This window comes from Argopecten irradians, chromosome 2 (genome assembly GCF_041381155.1).
Source record: "Argopecten irradians isolate NY chromosome 2, Ai_NY, whole genome shotgun sequence".
Taxonomy (NCBI): Eukaryota; Metazoa; Mollusca; class Bivalvia; order Pectinida; family Pectinidae; genus Argopecten; species Argopecten irradians.
Window position 1 is genome coordinate 30,629,993 of NC_091135.1, and position 16,896 is coordinate 30,646,888.

General features: G+C 35.6%; 1 protein-coding gene across 4 annotated transcripts in view; it reads right to left on the bottom strand.

Annotated features, from left to right (window-relative positions):
* Positions 1–16,896, bottom strand: part of LOC138315113 (ankyrin repeat domain-containing protein 50-like) — a 22,528-nt gene continuing 5,632 nt past the window's right edge. For all 4 annotated transcript variants that reach the window (XM_069255863.1, XM_069255864.1, XM_069255865.1 and 1 more), the window contains exons 2-8: positions 16,515–16,822; positions 9,388–9,810; positions 9,030–9,108; positions 8,113–8,244; positions 5,693–5,831; positions 4,669–4,785; positions 1–4,357 (exon numbers count right to left, since the gene is read on the bottom strand). In XM_069255863.1, coding sequence (XP_069111964.1) covers positions 4,081–4,357; positions 4,669–4,785; positions 5,693–5,831; positions 8,113–8,244; positions 9,030–9,108; positions 9,388–9,810; positions 16,515–16,754 — 1,407 coding nt within the window. In that variant the 5' untranslated portion in view covers positions 16,755–16,822 and the 3' untranslated portion in view covers positions 1–4,080. The remainder of the gene's footprint in view (positions 4,358–4,668; positions 4,786–5,692; positions 5,832–8,112; positions 8,245–9,029; positions 9,109–9,387; positions 9,811–16,514; positions 16,823–16,896) is intronic.

Sequence of the window (16,896 nt, forward strand, 5' to 3'; positions counted from 1 at the left end):
TATGTGATAACATCATTTTAATCCTAATGTTAAATCATTAAAGTGAAAACAGGACTGGTAGCACCATTGATAACTGTGTGTGGCGCCAACAACGTACAATAAACAGCAGTGATCAGTAACACAGCATCTCAAACAGCAGTAGTCAAAATTATCAACATGTATTCAAATCTGTGAGCAAGCATATTCTTAAAATATTAAAATCACAATTCCTAAGTGGGATAAATGGCTGCTACCGGTAAATATAAAACATTGATAACCTAAAATAACATACATTATCTCCCTTTGATTATGATTAATTTGATTGCACATATATGTGCAATTATACATAGTGTATTATGAAAACAGTGAAATCTTACAACTTGGTATGTTGACTAGAGTTGACATGTTGTCTGTACAGTAGTCAGCAGACATGTTGTCTGTATAGTAGTCAGTTATATATATATTAATGCCTCACATTAATTTGGGAATTATCACTAGTCACCATACATGCTCTCTTCTGGCTGACAACAGGTACAAGGCACTTGATAATACAATAATGTAAGAGAAAAGAACCTACTAAACACCATATATAGCTATTATATTGCAAAATATTCCCATGAAATCTACTGGCTGCTGTAACTCCAGCATATACAGTGAATACATACAAGGAACTACCCTATGGGAAGACACTACCTGATCACTATACCTAGGTACTCCTGTAGGAATAAGAAAACTAATCGGTTATGTCCCAGCTTCATCAGTTGATGTCAGCCATGCGTTGTTCTGTAAACTTTTCATTCAAATGACTTCTCAATATAACAGAAAGGCCCAGGGTACTGATGTTGGGCATCATGCTGGCAAGAAGGGCTACCAAGTTTGTTAAAATGACCTTGACTTCATTCAAGTTCACAGGTGAGGTATAAGGACTTCATAACTAAGAGCCCCAGGGTCCTGATATTGGGCCTGTATCGTGCTGGGATGAAGCACTATTAAGTTTGTTCAAATGAATGACCTTGACTATTATTCAAGGTCATAGGGATCAAATTGGCTAAAATCTTTAAACGACTTTAATATTGTCAATAACTCTTAAAGAGTTCTGGATATATATTTCTAATATTGGGCCTGTAGCATGCTGGGATGAAGGGCTACCAACTTTGTTCATATAAATAACCTTGATCTTCATTCAAGGTGACAGGATTTGTATAATTTGAAGTATTCATTTAAAAAAATATAAATGACAACTTTAACCAGATCAAAGACAAGTCTTGCTGCCTGTATACTACTCTATACAAACTACACTAACAAAGTAACAAATCATCACTATACTACACAGTTACAACACCAATGTTTTACAGGAGAAATGTAAATCAATACATATCAACATCCTATTGTGATAAAATAGTAACAATCATAAACAATCACCTATAATAAATTACAGCCTAGTTTTAAAGATTTACTTGATCATATCACAAAATATTGGTGAAAGTCAACAATCAAGTGAAATAGAACAAGATAATGTAAACAGGGGAAAATGACATCGCAAGATCAGCATTCAAATTAGGTGGAATACAAGCTTTCAATAAGTGATGAAGGTTGAGCAAAAACACGATAAAACAATGTGCAGTACCAGCTGCATCAGTGTACAATCTAGGGGAGGTAACCTCCACCAGCACACATGGTCCTTGTCAGAATTAGTTGGTCTTTCAAAACTCTGTTCAAAAACATAAAAAATTAATGGAAAATATCATTCCTTCATGACAACGTTTATCATACATACAAATAATTGTTATCTTTACCATGAAGACATCTTTGAGTATGAAAACATCTAGAGCATACATTAATAGTGAAATAATTTGTTCATGAATTTTTCAATCCATCAAAATCGTGTTTGTACACATGTTTACAGAACTTAACTAAGATCAGTGAAATAAAGTAACAAAACTGTGGAGTTAAGGCAGTAGGATCCTAGTAACTTATGATTTTGTTTGTTTGTTAGATTAATTAACGTCCTATTAACAGCTATGGTCATGTAAGGACGGCCTCCCATGTATGTGGTGTGATGTGTGTATGTTGTGCGAGGTGCGTGTTTTGGGAGACTGCGGCATATTCATGTTGTGTCTTCTTGTATAGTGGAACTGTTGCCCATTTGATAGTGCTATATCACTGAAGCATGCCGCCAAAGACACCAAGCAACACACATCACCAGGTCACATTATACTGACAACGGGCGAACCAGTTGTCTAACTCCATGTATGCTGAGCGCTAAGCAGAAGCAGAAACTACCACTTTTATAGACTTTAGTAACTTATGAAGTGAACCCAAATCTACAAACAAATAATGTGTGATCACACTTTTATCATTCGACATGATGACAATAAAAATAGAGTCTATAGTTTGCAATAGACAAATCAATATCCAATACAAAGCTGATGTAGACCAATCAATATCCAATACAAAGCTGATGTAGACCAATCAACATCCAATGATGTAGACCAATCAACATCCAATGATGTAGACCAATCAACATCCAATGATGTAGACCAATCAACATCCAATACAAAGCTGATGTAGACCAATCAACATCTAATGATGTAGACCAATCAACATCCAATACAAAGCTGATGTAGACCAATCAACATCCAATACAAAGCTGATGTAGACCAATCAACATCCAATACAAAGCTGATGTAGACCAATCAACATCTAATACAGAGCTGATGTAGACCAATCAACATCCAATACAAAGCTGATGTAGACCAATCAACATCCAATACAAAGCTGATGTAGACCAATCAACATCCAATACAAAATTAATACAAAGCTGATGTGAACCAATCAACATCCAATGATGTAGACCAATCAAAATCCAATACAAAGCTGATGTAGACCAATCAACATCCAATACAAAGCTGATGTGAACCAATCAACATCCAATGATGTAGACCAATCAAAATCCAATACAAAGCTGATGTAGACCAATCAACATCCAATACAAAGCTGATGTGAACCAATCAACATCCAATGATGTAGACCAATCAACATCCAATACAAAGCTGATGTGGACCCAATGCAATCAACATCCAATACAATGTTGACAAAGCAATCAAAATCACACGAGACAAAATTGATGTATGATGTTAATGTGAATCCAATTAAAACATATCTAAATATGAGCTTGGGTTGTATCGTTTTAAAATAATACATGTATAACATATTATAGAGGCATGAACCCTATTCAAGCTACATATGAATACAAGCAACTCCATTTTAAATAGGTTAATTAAACTAGATTCAAATTCTACTAATGCATGTTAAATATTGCACTATCAAACAAAATGGATTGAAAAACACTGAACTAACACTTTAGTATCACCAGGTTCACAGTTTATAAAACTAAACAATTCTTTCTGTGATAACAAGTACAATAAAAAACCAAAACAAACATGTTAAAAGATGTATACCACAGGCACACTAACATAAATTGCACAGATTCAAAACAAGTAATCTAAAATGAATCAATATCATACAAATTTCTTTTAAAACTCAGAATTATCTAAAAACTTGTTCTATATTCAAATGACACCTGATATAATGTGAATTACATATACCTACGTATGTATTATCAACAGCACATGTTGTCTGATTATGAATAAGTACATAACTATGGTTTTAGTAATTAAAAGATTGGTATAGCTTGATATTGTAACTACACACACTCACTCCAGACTATGTAAGACAATCGCTACCAGATATACCAATATAGATATGTCTCATGGCTGCTGTAATGCCACTACTATTTGTATACCAGGGCAGCTGACACACCAAGCTTACTTGTGTATGTAAACTGTGAATTAAAATGTGTAAATGAAGTGAATAATGGCTCACTGCTCATGTAACCAAATTGCAGAATATTTCAAATGGAAAAGTTTTACAATCCGTTATGAACCAATGAAAAAAGAAATATGAATGTGTCCAACACAGTTCTAATGTAGTAGACTTATTCCTTGTAAATGCATTCATTGTTGGTGTTATTGGTATCTAGATAAGTCTATAATAACAGTGGTTATATTTGGTCACAGACTTGATAATTTCCGTACTCCATCATTCCTTAACTATGTCACGAAGGCACACATAGTCTTTGATGACAGACGGCAGTGGTAGTCCTTTGGCTAGACACAGTATCCTATTTCCTAGACATCGTCTCACTCGGATACGACACAAGGATTTAAGAGACCTGGGTTCCTTGTGAAACTCTTCCAGCCACTGGGCAGCGATGGGATTGCAGACGTATTTGGGGTGAAGTTTAGGCACTGTAAGGACACCAGGTATGGTCTGTATCCCTGACATAAACAACATCTCCAGTAGGTATTTATCACTGCTGTGGAAGAGAAACACACAAAATACCTAAAATACAATTACAACAGTAAATTTCTGGAAATTCCTACATTGAAAATTCACAATAATGACTTTAAGTAAGGAGACTAAAAATTCACCTGCCAAACGGATCATATGTGTCCAAGAAACACAATACAAAATTTGAAAGAGTACTTTAACAGAATATCCCGATGACCCTGGCGTAGTGCGAGAGTGTACTATAATAGAATATTCCGGTGACCTCAGGGTAGTGTTAGAGAGTGTACTATAACAGAATATCCTGGTGACCCCAGAGTAGTGTGAAAGTGTACTAACCAGAACATCTCTGTAACTCCAGGATAATGTAAAAGTACAAGCTTGGCACAGCCTCTCAGTAAAACCTCCACAGTCTCTCGGTGATGCTTCTCAAATACAGTAGCTATTATCTTCAGGCTGTAATATAAAATGAGCTAAGATGACGAGATAGATTATTTATATTTAACTACTGTAAACCAACTTTCTTTTGTGGCTATTAAATTTAGTGATTCTTATTTCAAAACAGGTTCACAAAGATTCAAATTCGCGAACTGAAAAATTAAATTTTAATTAAATCAATAAATATAATATAAATGATAATTCGCGGAGATAAACGTTCGCAAAATTCACAAAAGGAAATCGCAAGCGAAAGAAAGTTGGTTTATAGAAAATGGAGCATGAAAAACTTAAAAGGGTAGAAGTTTATGGAAATTGAGTAATATTAAACACTTGAGTAAAATATATAAGATATTTCAAGATAAATCATTATAATTTTTTTATTACTGGATAACTGATTTTGTAAGTTGTGATTGAAAATACATTGCCTGTTCAAATACGTTTTTTAAACTAGTACAACAATACACTTGATATTAATATTGTGCTATTTATAACAATTATAAAATTCAATTCTAAAATTTTCCCTTAAAATGAAATATTTGTGTGTACATTCTTGCACGAATGTGGGTGTGTGTAAGGGTGAGTGTGTGGGTGGGAGTGTGTGGGTGTGAGGATGTGTGGGTGTGTGTATGTGTGTTTTTATGTGTGCTCGCGAGTGATATGTGATTGTGAATACATATATATGTGTACCTGTATATTGTTTTATGTGACTGTGTACATTGTGTTGTAATGTAATTATGCAAAAAGAAAAAAAAAGAAAAAAAAAAAGAAAAAAAATATTAAACACTTATCAGAAAAAGGAGTACACTTTGCCCAGTCTGCTTGGAGATTTGAAAGCAATTTTATCGTGATAAGTTACGATTCTGATGATATAGATATATTAGTTTACAGATAAATAAATAACTAAAACAGTGCCTCATATATATACCTGTTACTACCGTGAGGTTTACTCAGAATGTCCTCCCCTCTAGTGAGGAAGTACTCGACAACATCAGCATGGTTCATCTCCATGGCCACCTGTAAGGCTGTCTGACCATGCTGCATCCTCAGCCTCATGTCGGCACCACCTGTCACCACAAACACTGATTAACTCACCCAACAATGAAATGTGATATTGTTATGAGATGATAAACAGGGGACAGGAATGGACCGGACATAAAACTATAAGAAATCCTAGTCATACAATTAATCATCATAACAAAAGATTCACAGAATAAAGTAGAAACACAACAACACACAAGTATGTATGAATTCTGAAGAAAATGAGTGATAGATTTCATAAATTTTTTAAAAGTGAATTTTTATAAAGTAACTTCAGAGAAATAAATATTAAAAATTCCAATTTATGACATGAAAATAAAACAAATAGTTTATTAGATAAATTGTGAATTCAATGGACAAGATAAACATTTTACAGTATAAGGATGATCATGAACAAAACAAGATACCATTGCACTACATAGTGGTGGTCTGCCGAGGAGTCTTGTGTGACTGACATTTGCTGGTTAGGCAGCCTCAGTCACTGGAAATCAAACAAAACACCACCGCGTCATCACACCGTCACTATCCACAACAACACACTAAACATGACCGTGTGACACAGTGAGTCTACATACTTGGTAAGTCTGTACACCACCTTCATATATATTTATGTAAGGTTGATCATTTTAGTGAAACATGATGTAAGGTTCTGTATATCAAACTTTACAGTACTAGCGATGTCTCTTTTAATGTCAGGAAAGAATTGACAATAAAGCTGTTTAATATCTGTCATGTGTCTTACTCAATGTGTATATTAGGTACTAATCAAACTCATCTAGTAAAAACATACAGTGTAACAAACAGTGTAAAACCATTCCCTTTTTTTTAATGTTGATCAAACGTGATATGTCTTATTTATCCCCCGTATATTCAGAGGGTTTCAGAAGAAAGATGGTAATCTTTGTGTACATGCACATCTCGCCAGTGATATAAAAATTATTGTAAGATGATGACATTTATTCAAAAGAAATTCTCTAAGAATCAAGCACCAAAGACCTTTCATCATTAAGTCTTATTATAGAGATGTATTTTCTAAAATTGATATTGTATCATAAAACATGGTTATAACATATTACTTCTGTCCCTGTTAAGGTTACTACCAGATGTTTGTAATTGTGTATAACAAACTATATTTGTAACAAGGACATAGTCATTCAGATCCCCCGCCAATGGAGATATCAAAACTGAAGTAAGTGTGATTTTGGAGACTTACGTGTATGAAAAAAAACAACAGGAAAAAGGAAGTTGAGCTAAAGAAAGATGGAGTATAATTCAAGTAGAGCGGGGCTGCAATTGTTGAATCAGGTATACAGCCTTGACATTTATATTAGAGTATATACACAAAGATGGGTGGAGTTTTGCAAAGTAACATTTACCATTTACCATGATATTTTCAGCAATGTTTCCATGGTAACGGAAAAAGTGCAAAAAAAAGAAAACCTTAAAATAGCAAAAGGCACTACTAGACCATAAGACTAATGTGCCTATGGAGTTCCGTGCATATATCTCAACCGGTTTTCCAGTTATGCTGCGGAAACGAACCTAGTACAAAAATATGACATTTTCAGCAATGTTTCCATGGTTACAGAAAAAAGCACAAAAAGTGAAAACCTAAAAATAGCAAAAGGCACTACTAGACCATAAGAACAATGTGTCTATGAAGTTTCATGGAAATATCTCTGCTGGTTTTAGAGTTGTGCTCCGGAAACGATTATTACACAAAAATCTGCCATTTTCAGCAATGTTTCCATGGTTACAGAAAAAAGTACAAAAAGTGAAAACCTTAAAATAGCAAAAGGCACTACTAGACCATAAGACCAATGTGTCTATGAAGTTTCGTGGAAATATCTCTTCTGGTTTTAGAGTTATGCTCCGGAAACGAACCTGGTACAAAAATATGATATTTTCAGCAATGTTTCCATGGTTACGGAAAAAATGCAAAAAATGAAAACCTAAAAATAGCAAAAGGCACTACTAGACCATAAGACCAATGTGTGTATGAAGTTTCGTGGAAATATCTCTACTGGTTTTAGAGTTATGCTCCGGAAACCATTCGTACGGACGGACAGACGGACGGACAGACGGACGGACGGACGGAACCCATTTGTATATCCCCCGCCAACTTTGTTGGGCGGGGGATAACAAAGTAATTTTGCTGGTCCCAAAGTTTATAATAATCATGCTTTACTGTACTTTGTTAAATCACTTAAATGATAGATATTATCCTGATCAAGAAATCTGTCATATCAGTCAAAGACCATTGTGAAGCAGATATTAGATAGGCTGATAGATGTGTCAGTGACTTACCCAGAACAAGTAGAATGACACAGTTGAGGTGGCCGTTCATGGATGCTATATGGAGAGGACTAACACCATACATGTCCGTCTTGTTAACGTCACAACCTTCATTTACCAGGAACTCTACAATCTCTGTATGACCTACAAAATGTACAATATTTTATTTGTCACACTTTATCATGACATCACACCCTTCATTTACCAGGAACTATACAATCTCTGTATGACTACAAAATGTACAATATTTTATATGTCACACGTTATCATGACATCACACCCTTCATTTACCAGGAACTCTACAATCTCTGTATGACTACAAAATGTACAATATTTTATATGTCACACGTTATCATGACATCACACCCTTCATTTACAAGGAACTCTACAATCTCTGTATGACTACAAAATGTACAATATTTTATATGTCACACGTTATCATGACATCACACCCTTCATTTACAAGGAACTCCACAATCTCTGTATGACCTACAAAATGTACAATATTTTATTTGTCACACATTATAATGACATCACACCCTTCATTTACCAGGAACTCCACAATCTCTGTATGACCTACAAAATATATTTTAATTTTTACTGACCTAAATATACAATACCTTGCCATTATTAGAGCCCAATGAGAACTAAGTTCTTATTACTTTGTCTATAATATAGAACTGACAAAAAAGGAACATTATTTAGCAGTACCGAACTGAATGTATAGGTAAATCTGAACAAAATATTTCAACACAAATTTGAGAAATAAAAACAATTTGTCGAAAGCCTAAAAGGAATACAAGTTAAGAGATTAAATTAATATTTTAACTTTAATTTTTCAATGTCATCATGGAGAATGATGTGTTGGCATGTAAAGTGTTTTGATAACAAACAAAAGTGAACATTGTGAACAGTGGCTGACAACCTACCCCTAAATGTAGCCTCGTACAGCGGGGTGACTCCATACTTAATGGTGATGTTCCTCTCGCAGCCAGCTTCTATCAGCATCTTTTTATTGACCAACAAAATTTATACACATCATTCATATTTAATACCTTAATTGTCATGTTATTATTGGTATAAGAACATGTACCACTGGTAAATAGAAGTAATGCTCTTGATTTAAAGGATAGAGCAATGAGTAAATTATATCTGAATTTCGCTTTATATTACAAATCTTTGACAATCAAATTCACTTCAGCATTTTTTCATGTAAATATAGAAGTAAAAGTTTTCCTTAAACACCATATAATTCATTAGTATCTGTGTACACGTTAAATGCCATACCTGCACCACAGACAGCAGTTTGAGTCTGGCAGCCAGAAAGAGTGGAGCATGGTCTTGACTTCCTAGATTTACATCACATCCTGCCTGAATCAGCCGCTGGACCATCAGTGGGTTCCGAGCCTTTATAGCAGCGTACAGTGGTGTGATGTTTATATTGTCTGTAAGTTGTACGTCAGCACCACAATCTAAAAGGAAGTCCACCACATCCATGTGACCCTGCTCCACAGCCACCAGCAGTGGCGTTTGTCGTACATGTTGATTAGTCTGATTGATGTAGGCTCCCGAGTCCAGAAGGAGGCTACATATGTCCACGTGCCCAGCTCGGGCAGCACAGATCAGCGGGGTATCCCCATTGTCATTAAGTGTGTCCAGTACAGGCACATGGTTCAGACGATCACTTAGATGTTTCTTATTGCGCTCCTCCTAGAAAAAGAGTATCACTAGATTGAAGGATATAGGTAATGCCAATCAAACATAATCTCATACTTTCAAAAAAACTCTTAATTTGTTTGAGATTAATTTTGTACTAGTAGTTATATTTGACTGGCCCAGTGATTTGGGAATCATGTCAAGGTTATTCATTTTTTAATTATATAAACTACAAGTTAAAATTAGTTAGAAACATCTAAACTTCCTTAACATATATAATGTAAAGGAACATTGTCTGATCAATGTGACTGTTTCCAAGATTCTGTAAATTCTGTAAATTACAATTCCAATGGCAGCCAACCAAAATCCCATCAGTAAAACTAATCCAAAGATTACATTGATTATTTACATGCAGTTTGAAGTCTGATTCAATCCCAGTGTATGTTATCCTATAACCTAACATTTTTAATACAATCTGTACAGTTGTTGACAAACCAAAGGTGGTATATTTATACAATTGATGAAAATTGTATGTGTCATTTCAATGACTAGCTATATATATGGTATGATGTGTAACCTGTCACCTTCATCAGACCCGACGGTACATTTCATGACCAGTTTGACCAGTAAGTCTTCTATATAATGCTATTCATTCTATTGTTTCAGAATCACAGCTGATAAGCAGAAATATGATACAGTTATATAAGGAAATGCACACAGATCATTCGGTGATGTAGTATTTGTTTTTCATTGAACATGACCGTTTTAGGCTTTTACTTATCATGTAGCTAGGCCAGAAGAATGTTGGCAACAGACAACATAGACGCTATTTAGTGTGTCCTGCACATAATTAGCTATATAATATAGTGATCTGACCTTTGAATATGTTTCGTGTGTTTCGTCCCACTAAATATAAAATGCTATCAAACTCTGTTTTGTTATACTTCATTTTGTTATTTATTAAATGGGACCCCCCAAAACTTATTTCACAAAACATCACATGCGTTCTTACTAGATGACAAAACATCTGAAAAATTCACATAAACATACAGAGCGTTTGTGTGGAATAATGCCAGGTCTATCTAGATTCTAAGATGTTTTAAATAGAGATAATAAAGCAGAGGGAAAGATCATAAAATGCATGTTCAAAAAGACCCATCTCAAATACACATGTAGAGGGAACTCTAAAGCACCTTGATATAGTTACTGAAATAATGTTTACAGTGTGTATAGTGCGATATGCTCAGTTTTTTTTGTTTTTTTCCACATTTGTCTAAGATTTATCATACAATTTCAAAAGATAACAGCTAAATATATTTCTCACCATAGAATGTTTTAAAGATGCTCCATCGCCGACAAAGCATAAATGAATCGTGTAGATATCTGTCTAATTAGCATAAAAATAATCTATTTTGCATTTGGTGCATGTGCAATCAGTATTTCATTCCATATAGGACGTGCCACGGAATTTTTTAGGGATGCAATTAATTATTTTTTATATTTTAACTTGAAGTAAAATTAGAAGCTCAAAATTTTCAATGGTGGTAATGGGGTAAAGTAAGTAAATTTTGTAACTAAATGGTCTGCTCCTGTTTTTGATTGTGAAAAAATACCATATGTCAGTGGTATGTCTTTAACAGTTTTGTTTTTGTTTTTTTTTAATTTTTTTTTTAATTTTCATAATTACAATATATGCATTCACCTCTCCATATACAGTTTCACATTATGTAATCTGTGTAATTTATAAACTATTAAGTTTTTATATATTTTTCAAGGACCGTACTCTTCTATTATTTCTGATTTAGTCTAACAAATGGTGAAAAGATTGCAATTCCTGTGAACTAATTAAAACAGTTTTCTTTCTGCTTATGTAGTCTAATGTCTACTTCAATACTCTGGACCATTACACTAGCTAGACATATGCTCCAAAATTTATCTAGTTTCAGAAAAAAATAGCAGCTTCCATGGCCAGTCAATGCTAATGATATTGAGATACCAGTTACTAAATCACTAAATACATCTGTATGTAACTTTTGATCATTTCAAGCTTGAATAACTGCAAATACATTTTTACCTACTTCAACATTGAAATGGCACTTTTGTTCAGATCACAGTAATATTACATCAGTGATCCCCATGTTGAATCTCATTACTCTGTCCATTTCCATACAATATACAAGCGATCCCAGAGGGATCTTTGCGCCCACCAAAGAATGATCTATGTCTGACAATGGAAAGAGGAATCTTTTCCCTGCTTTTAAAACTTTTTCAAACACACTACATACAAAATTTGAGACAGATCGCTATTGTACTTTCTAAGAAATAGTGGTAACAAACTTCAACAATGAAATCTAAGATAGCGACCGGTTGGCCATCTTGTTTACCGATCAGTCCCGAAAGGCATTATGCATCAGTCCTAAAAGGTACTATGCACATCTAGGGTACAAGGAGAACCTATGCATGGAATTTGAGAAAGATCCCTTCAGTACTTTCTGAGAAATAGCGATAACAAACTTTAACTATCAAAATCCAAGATGGTCATCGGTCGGCCATCCCAAAATACAATATGCACAACTAGGGTCCTAGGGGAACTTGTATATGAAATTTGAGAAAGATCCCTTCAGCACTTTTTGAGAAATAGCGGTAACAAACTTTAACTATCAAAATCCAAGATGGCCGCCTGTCTGCCATCTTGTTTACCGATCGGTCCCAAAATGCAATATGCACAACTAGGGTCCTAGGGGAACCTACATATGAAATTTGAGAAAGATCCCTTCAGTACTTCCTGAGAAATAGCGGTAACAAGAATTGTTAACGGATGGACGGAAGGACGGACGGACGGACGGACGGACAGACGGATGGACGGAAGGACGGACGGACGGACGGACGGACAGAATGACGGACGGACGGACGAAGGACCACAGACGAAAGGCGATTTGAATAGCCCACTATCTGATGATGGTGGGCTAAAAATTCAAATTATTTGATTCAAGTATAGGAGTAGAATAAAAATATTTAGTTCAAAACAACAAACAAAAACAAGAGGCCCAGAGGGCCTGTATCGCTCACCTGGTTTTTTGTTAGTAATTATCACAAGACTCTGACAATTAGAAAAATAAGCAAAATTGACTCCCAAAGTTTAATTTTGAATCACAACCATACAATGATGCTATTGATACCATACAAATATGCTATCCAATACATAGGTTCAGAGACAAAGTAATTTATATGAAAATAGTAGCCTAATTGACCTTTTGACCTCGCATCTATTGCCGTCTAAGGCCCCGGGGGTCAGCCCTATCATTTGTACAATTTCAAATCCCAACCCTATAAGGATGCTACCATTGCACTATAAGTGCTCTTCCATTCTTAGTTGCAGAGAAGAAGTCGTTTATATGGAAATAGCTAAATTGACCCCTTTTGACCCCACCCTTCAGGCCCCCGGGGGGTCAGCCCCATCATTTGCAAAATTTTGAATCCAAACCCTATAAAGATGTAACCATTGCATTATGAGCGTAATCCCATGTTAAGTTGCAGAGAAAAAGTCATATATATATGGAAATTGACCACTTTTGACCCCGCCCCTCAGGCCCCCCGGGGGTCAGCCCTATCATTTGCACAATTTTGAATCCCCACACTATAAGGATACTACCATTGTATTATGGATGCTATACCGTGCTTAGTTTCAGAGAAGAAGTCGTTTAAATGGAAATAGCCAAATTGGCCACTTTCGACCCCGCCCCTCAGGCCCCCTGGGGGTCAGCCCCATCATTTGCACAATTTTGAATCCCCACCCTATAAAGATGCCACCATTGCATTATGGGTGCTATACCATGCTTAGTTTCAGAGAAGAAGTTGTTTATATGAAAATAGCCAAATTGGCCCCTTTTGACCCCGCCCCTCAGGCCCCCCGGGGGTCAGCCACATCATTTGTACAATTTTGAATCCCCAACCTATAAAGATACTACCATTGCATTATGAGTGCTATCTCATGCTTAGTTTCAGAGAAGAAGTCGTTTATATGGAAATAGCCAAATTGACCCCATTTGACCCCGCCCCTCAGGCCCCCGGGGGGTCAGCCCCATCATTTGTACAATTTTGAATCCCCACCCTATAAGGATGCTACCATTGCATTATGGGTGCTATCCCATGCTTGGTTTCAGAGAAGAAGTCGTTTATATGGAAATAGCCAAATTGACCCCTTTTGACCCCGCCCCTCAGGCCCCCGGGGGGTCAGCCACATCATTTGTACAATTTTTAATCCCCACCCTATAACGATACTACCATTGCATTATGAGTGCTATCTCATGCTTAATTTCAGAGAAGAAGTCGTTTATATGGAAATAGCCAAATTGACCCCATTTGACCCCGCCCCTCAGGCCCCCCGGGGGTCAGCCCCATCATTTGTACAATTTTGAATCCCCACCCTATAAGGATGCTACCATTGCATTATGGATGCTATCCCATGCTTGGTTTCAGAGAAGAAGTCGTTTATATGGAAATAGCCAAATTGACCCCTTTTGGCCCCGCCCCTCAGGCCCCTGGGGGGTCAGCCCCATCATTTGTACAATTTTGAATCCCCACCCTATAAGGATGCTACCATTGCATTATGGGTGCTATCCCATGCTTGGTTTCAGAGAAGAAGTCGTTTATATGGAAATAGCCAAATTGACCCCTTTTGGCCCCGCCCCTCAGGCCCCTGGGGGGTCAGCCCTATCATTTGTACAAGTTAGTAACCCATAAGGATGCTACCAGTCAAGTTTTGTTGAAATCCGACCAGCGGTTATGGAGAAGAAGTCGATTGTTGACGGACGGACGGACGGACGGACGACGGACGACGGACGACGGACGACGGACGACGGACGACGGACGCCGGACGCCACGGTATGGCATAAGCTCACCTTGGTCCTTCGGACCAGGTGAGCTAAAAATTGATCAATCCATCTGATCATGGGCTATAAACAAAAGTTTACACTTGGCTATAAAATTGAGTGATACATAAATTTCTAAATGAAGACTAACTCACACAGTAAAACATGGTTACAATAAACCTCTAGCTAGGGATCAAAGAAATTAATTTGTTACAAACATAATTCATTATATATTACACATCTTGTAGGAACAAGACAAATATTTTACTCTACATGAATACAGCTAGGAAATCAGTTTTAATTCCAAAGTACCCTTAGCTAGTAAAAGCTAGTTGAGCTGTTGTACATGTATGCGACATGAAGTGATAATACTGTAGTGAATCAGCTCGATATAGAAATTCCTGACATACCAAGTACTAACCTCCATTACAAACCTATAAAGTATTTTAAGTATATAACTACACTGTTATCACCAGTTTAATCAACACTGTAAAGAAAGCTTATGACCTATAATATATAAATTGTTCCTCCAACAAAACATACCCAGTAGCTGAATTATATGAATTGGCTGATAAACTGATGCCACCACAAACTTATATAGGCCCAATTTAAATCATTATAATTACTTCATATCTTACAGAAATGGATACATACTGAAGAAAAAGTAGACATATGAGCCAAAATTATGTAGGTTATATGTAATAAAAGGTTAAAGTTCAATACCAGGTAATGAAAGTTTTGTTCAATAAATTAATGTCTTCACAGAAACTAAAGACTGTACAAGGTAAAAACTTTTTACAATGGCACTCTCAGGAAATGGATGGAAAAACTTACTTTTCTATTCTGTATGACCACTGTTCATTAGACAATATGAAAATTGTAAAAAAAAAAAAAAAAAAAAAAGTAAAGAACTAATGAACTAAAAGCAACAGTTTTCTTGCTTCTATATATACATATAGCAGAGTTGGCAGAAGATATGGAATGCACTGTTAATTTGTTTGTACATTTTACAGCTAGTAAAGACAATACATGTACATAGCTATATCTTTCAGTGAACAGTTATTTTAAGAAACAAATGGCTAGGTATAAATATATTTTTAGCAGCAAATAAAAATAAGAGACCTTGTACTATATATAACATAGATGAAGGATTTAAAGTTTAGTAGTGCATACCATCCATGCATGTATAATAAGGTATTACAGGTACTTGTATATTCGGTACATGTGTATTGTAAAATATCATTACGGTAGCTATAGCTACAATAGTTCATAATATCGACAATAAATTTTGACTTTGCACAATAATTTTCAGACAAAACTGATTGATGATAAAAATTCTGTTGATACACAACTCAAAATTGGAATTAGAAGTATTTTGCGCTGGTTCGGTAACCATTTTTACAGAAATACCGGTATATGTATATATATACAAAATGTACAATTAAATCAATAAAAATAAAATTTAGTGTACATGTATAGCGTACATTTATATACATGTATGTAAATATAATGACTTCTTATATTATATATCTTCTTCAGAAGTTTGAGAAATTACTGAGAAGTAACTTGCTTGGTTTGATGTGGTCAGATTTTCAATCAGAGAATTATACATCTTTTGTAACTTTCTGGCTTTGGCAAAGCAAATTTTTTAAATCGAAAGATGCGATAGAACCTAAGCAGTAGGTGGTAAATTGGTCTTATAACAGCAGGCTTTGCCATAAAGTGGAAGAGTTAACATGTATGAATTATACCAATATTTTCTAAAAAGCATTGATAACATATATATATATCTATAGAAAAATTTCAATTTCTTTAAACATTTTTGATATTACTTTTGATATCAAATAATTTGCATGAATTTTTTTTTTTAAAAAAGGTGTAACTTACATCAATCTTTAACTGGTTCACAATAGCCTCTACAATGTCTTCCTGTCCATATTCACAAGCAACGGTCAGGGGAGACCAGCCCTCTAATTTGTAGGAAAGGTCCACTCCTCCGTCCAGCAGAGTTTGGACATCCTGCAGATCACCACGCTCAATAGCCAGGTACAAGTCCTGTTCGGGAGTATTAGGTGTGATGACCTTCTTCTTCTGACGTTTGGTAGTCTCTACTAAAATACATTCCATCCTACATCAGCTGGTCCTGACTGTGTACCCTGTCATCTGCATCAGCTGGTCCTACGTATACCTGTATCCTGTCACAGAAAACTTCAAATCAAAAACGGTACAGGATGTAGCTTCTGAACATGCTGTATGTATAACTGATCAC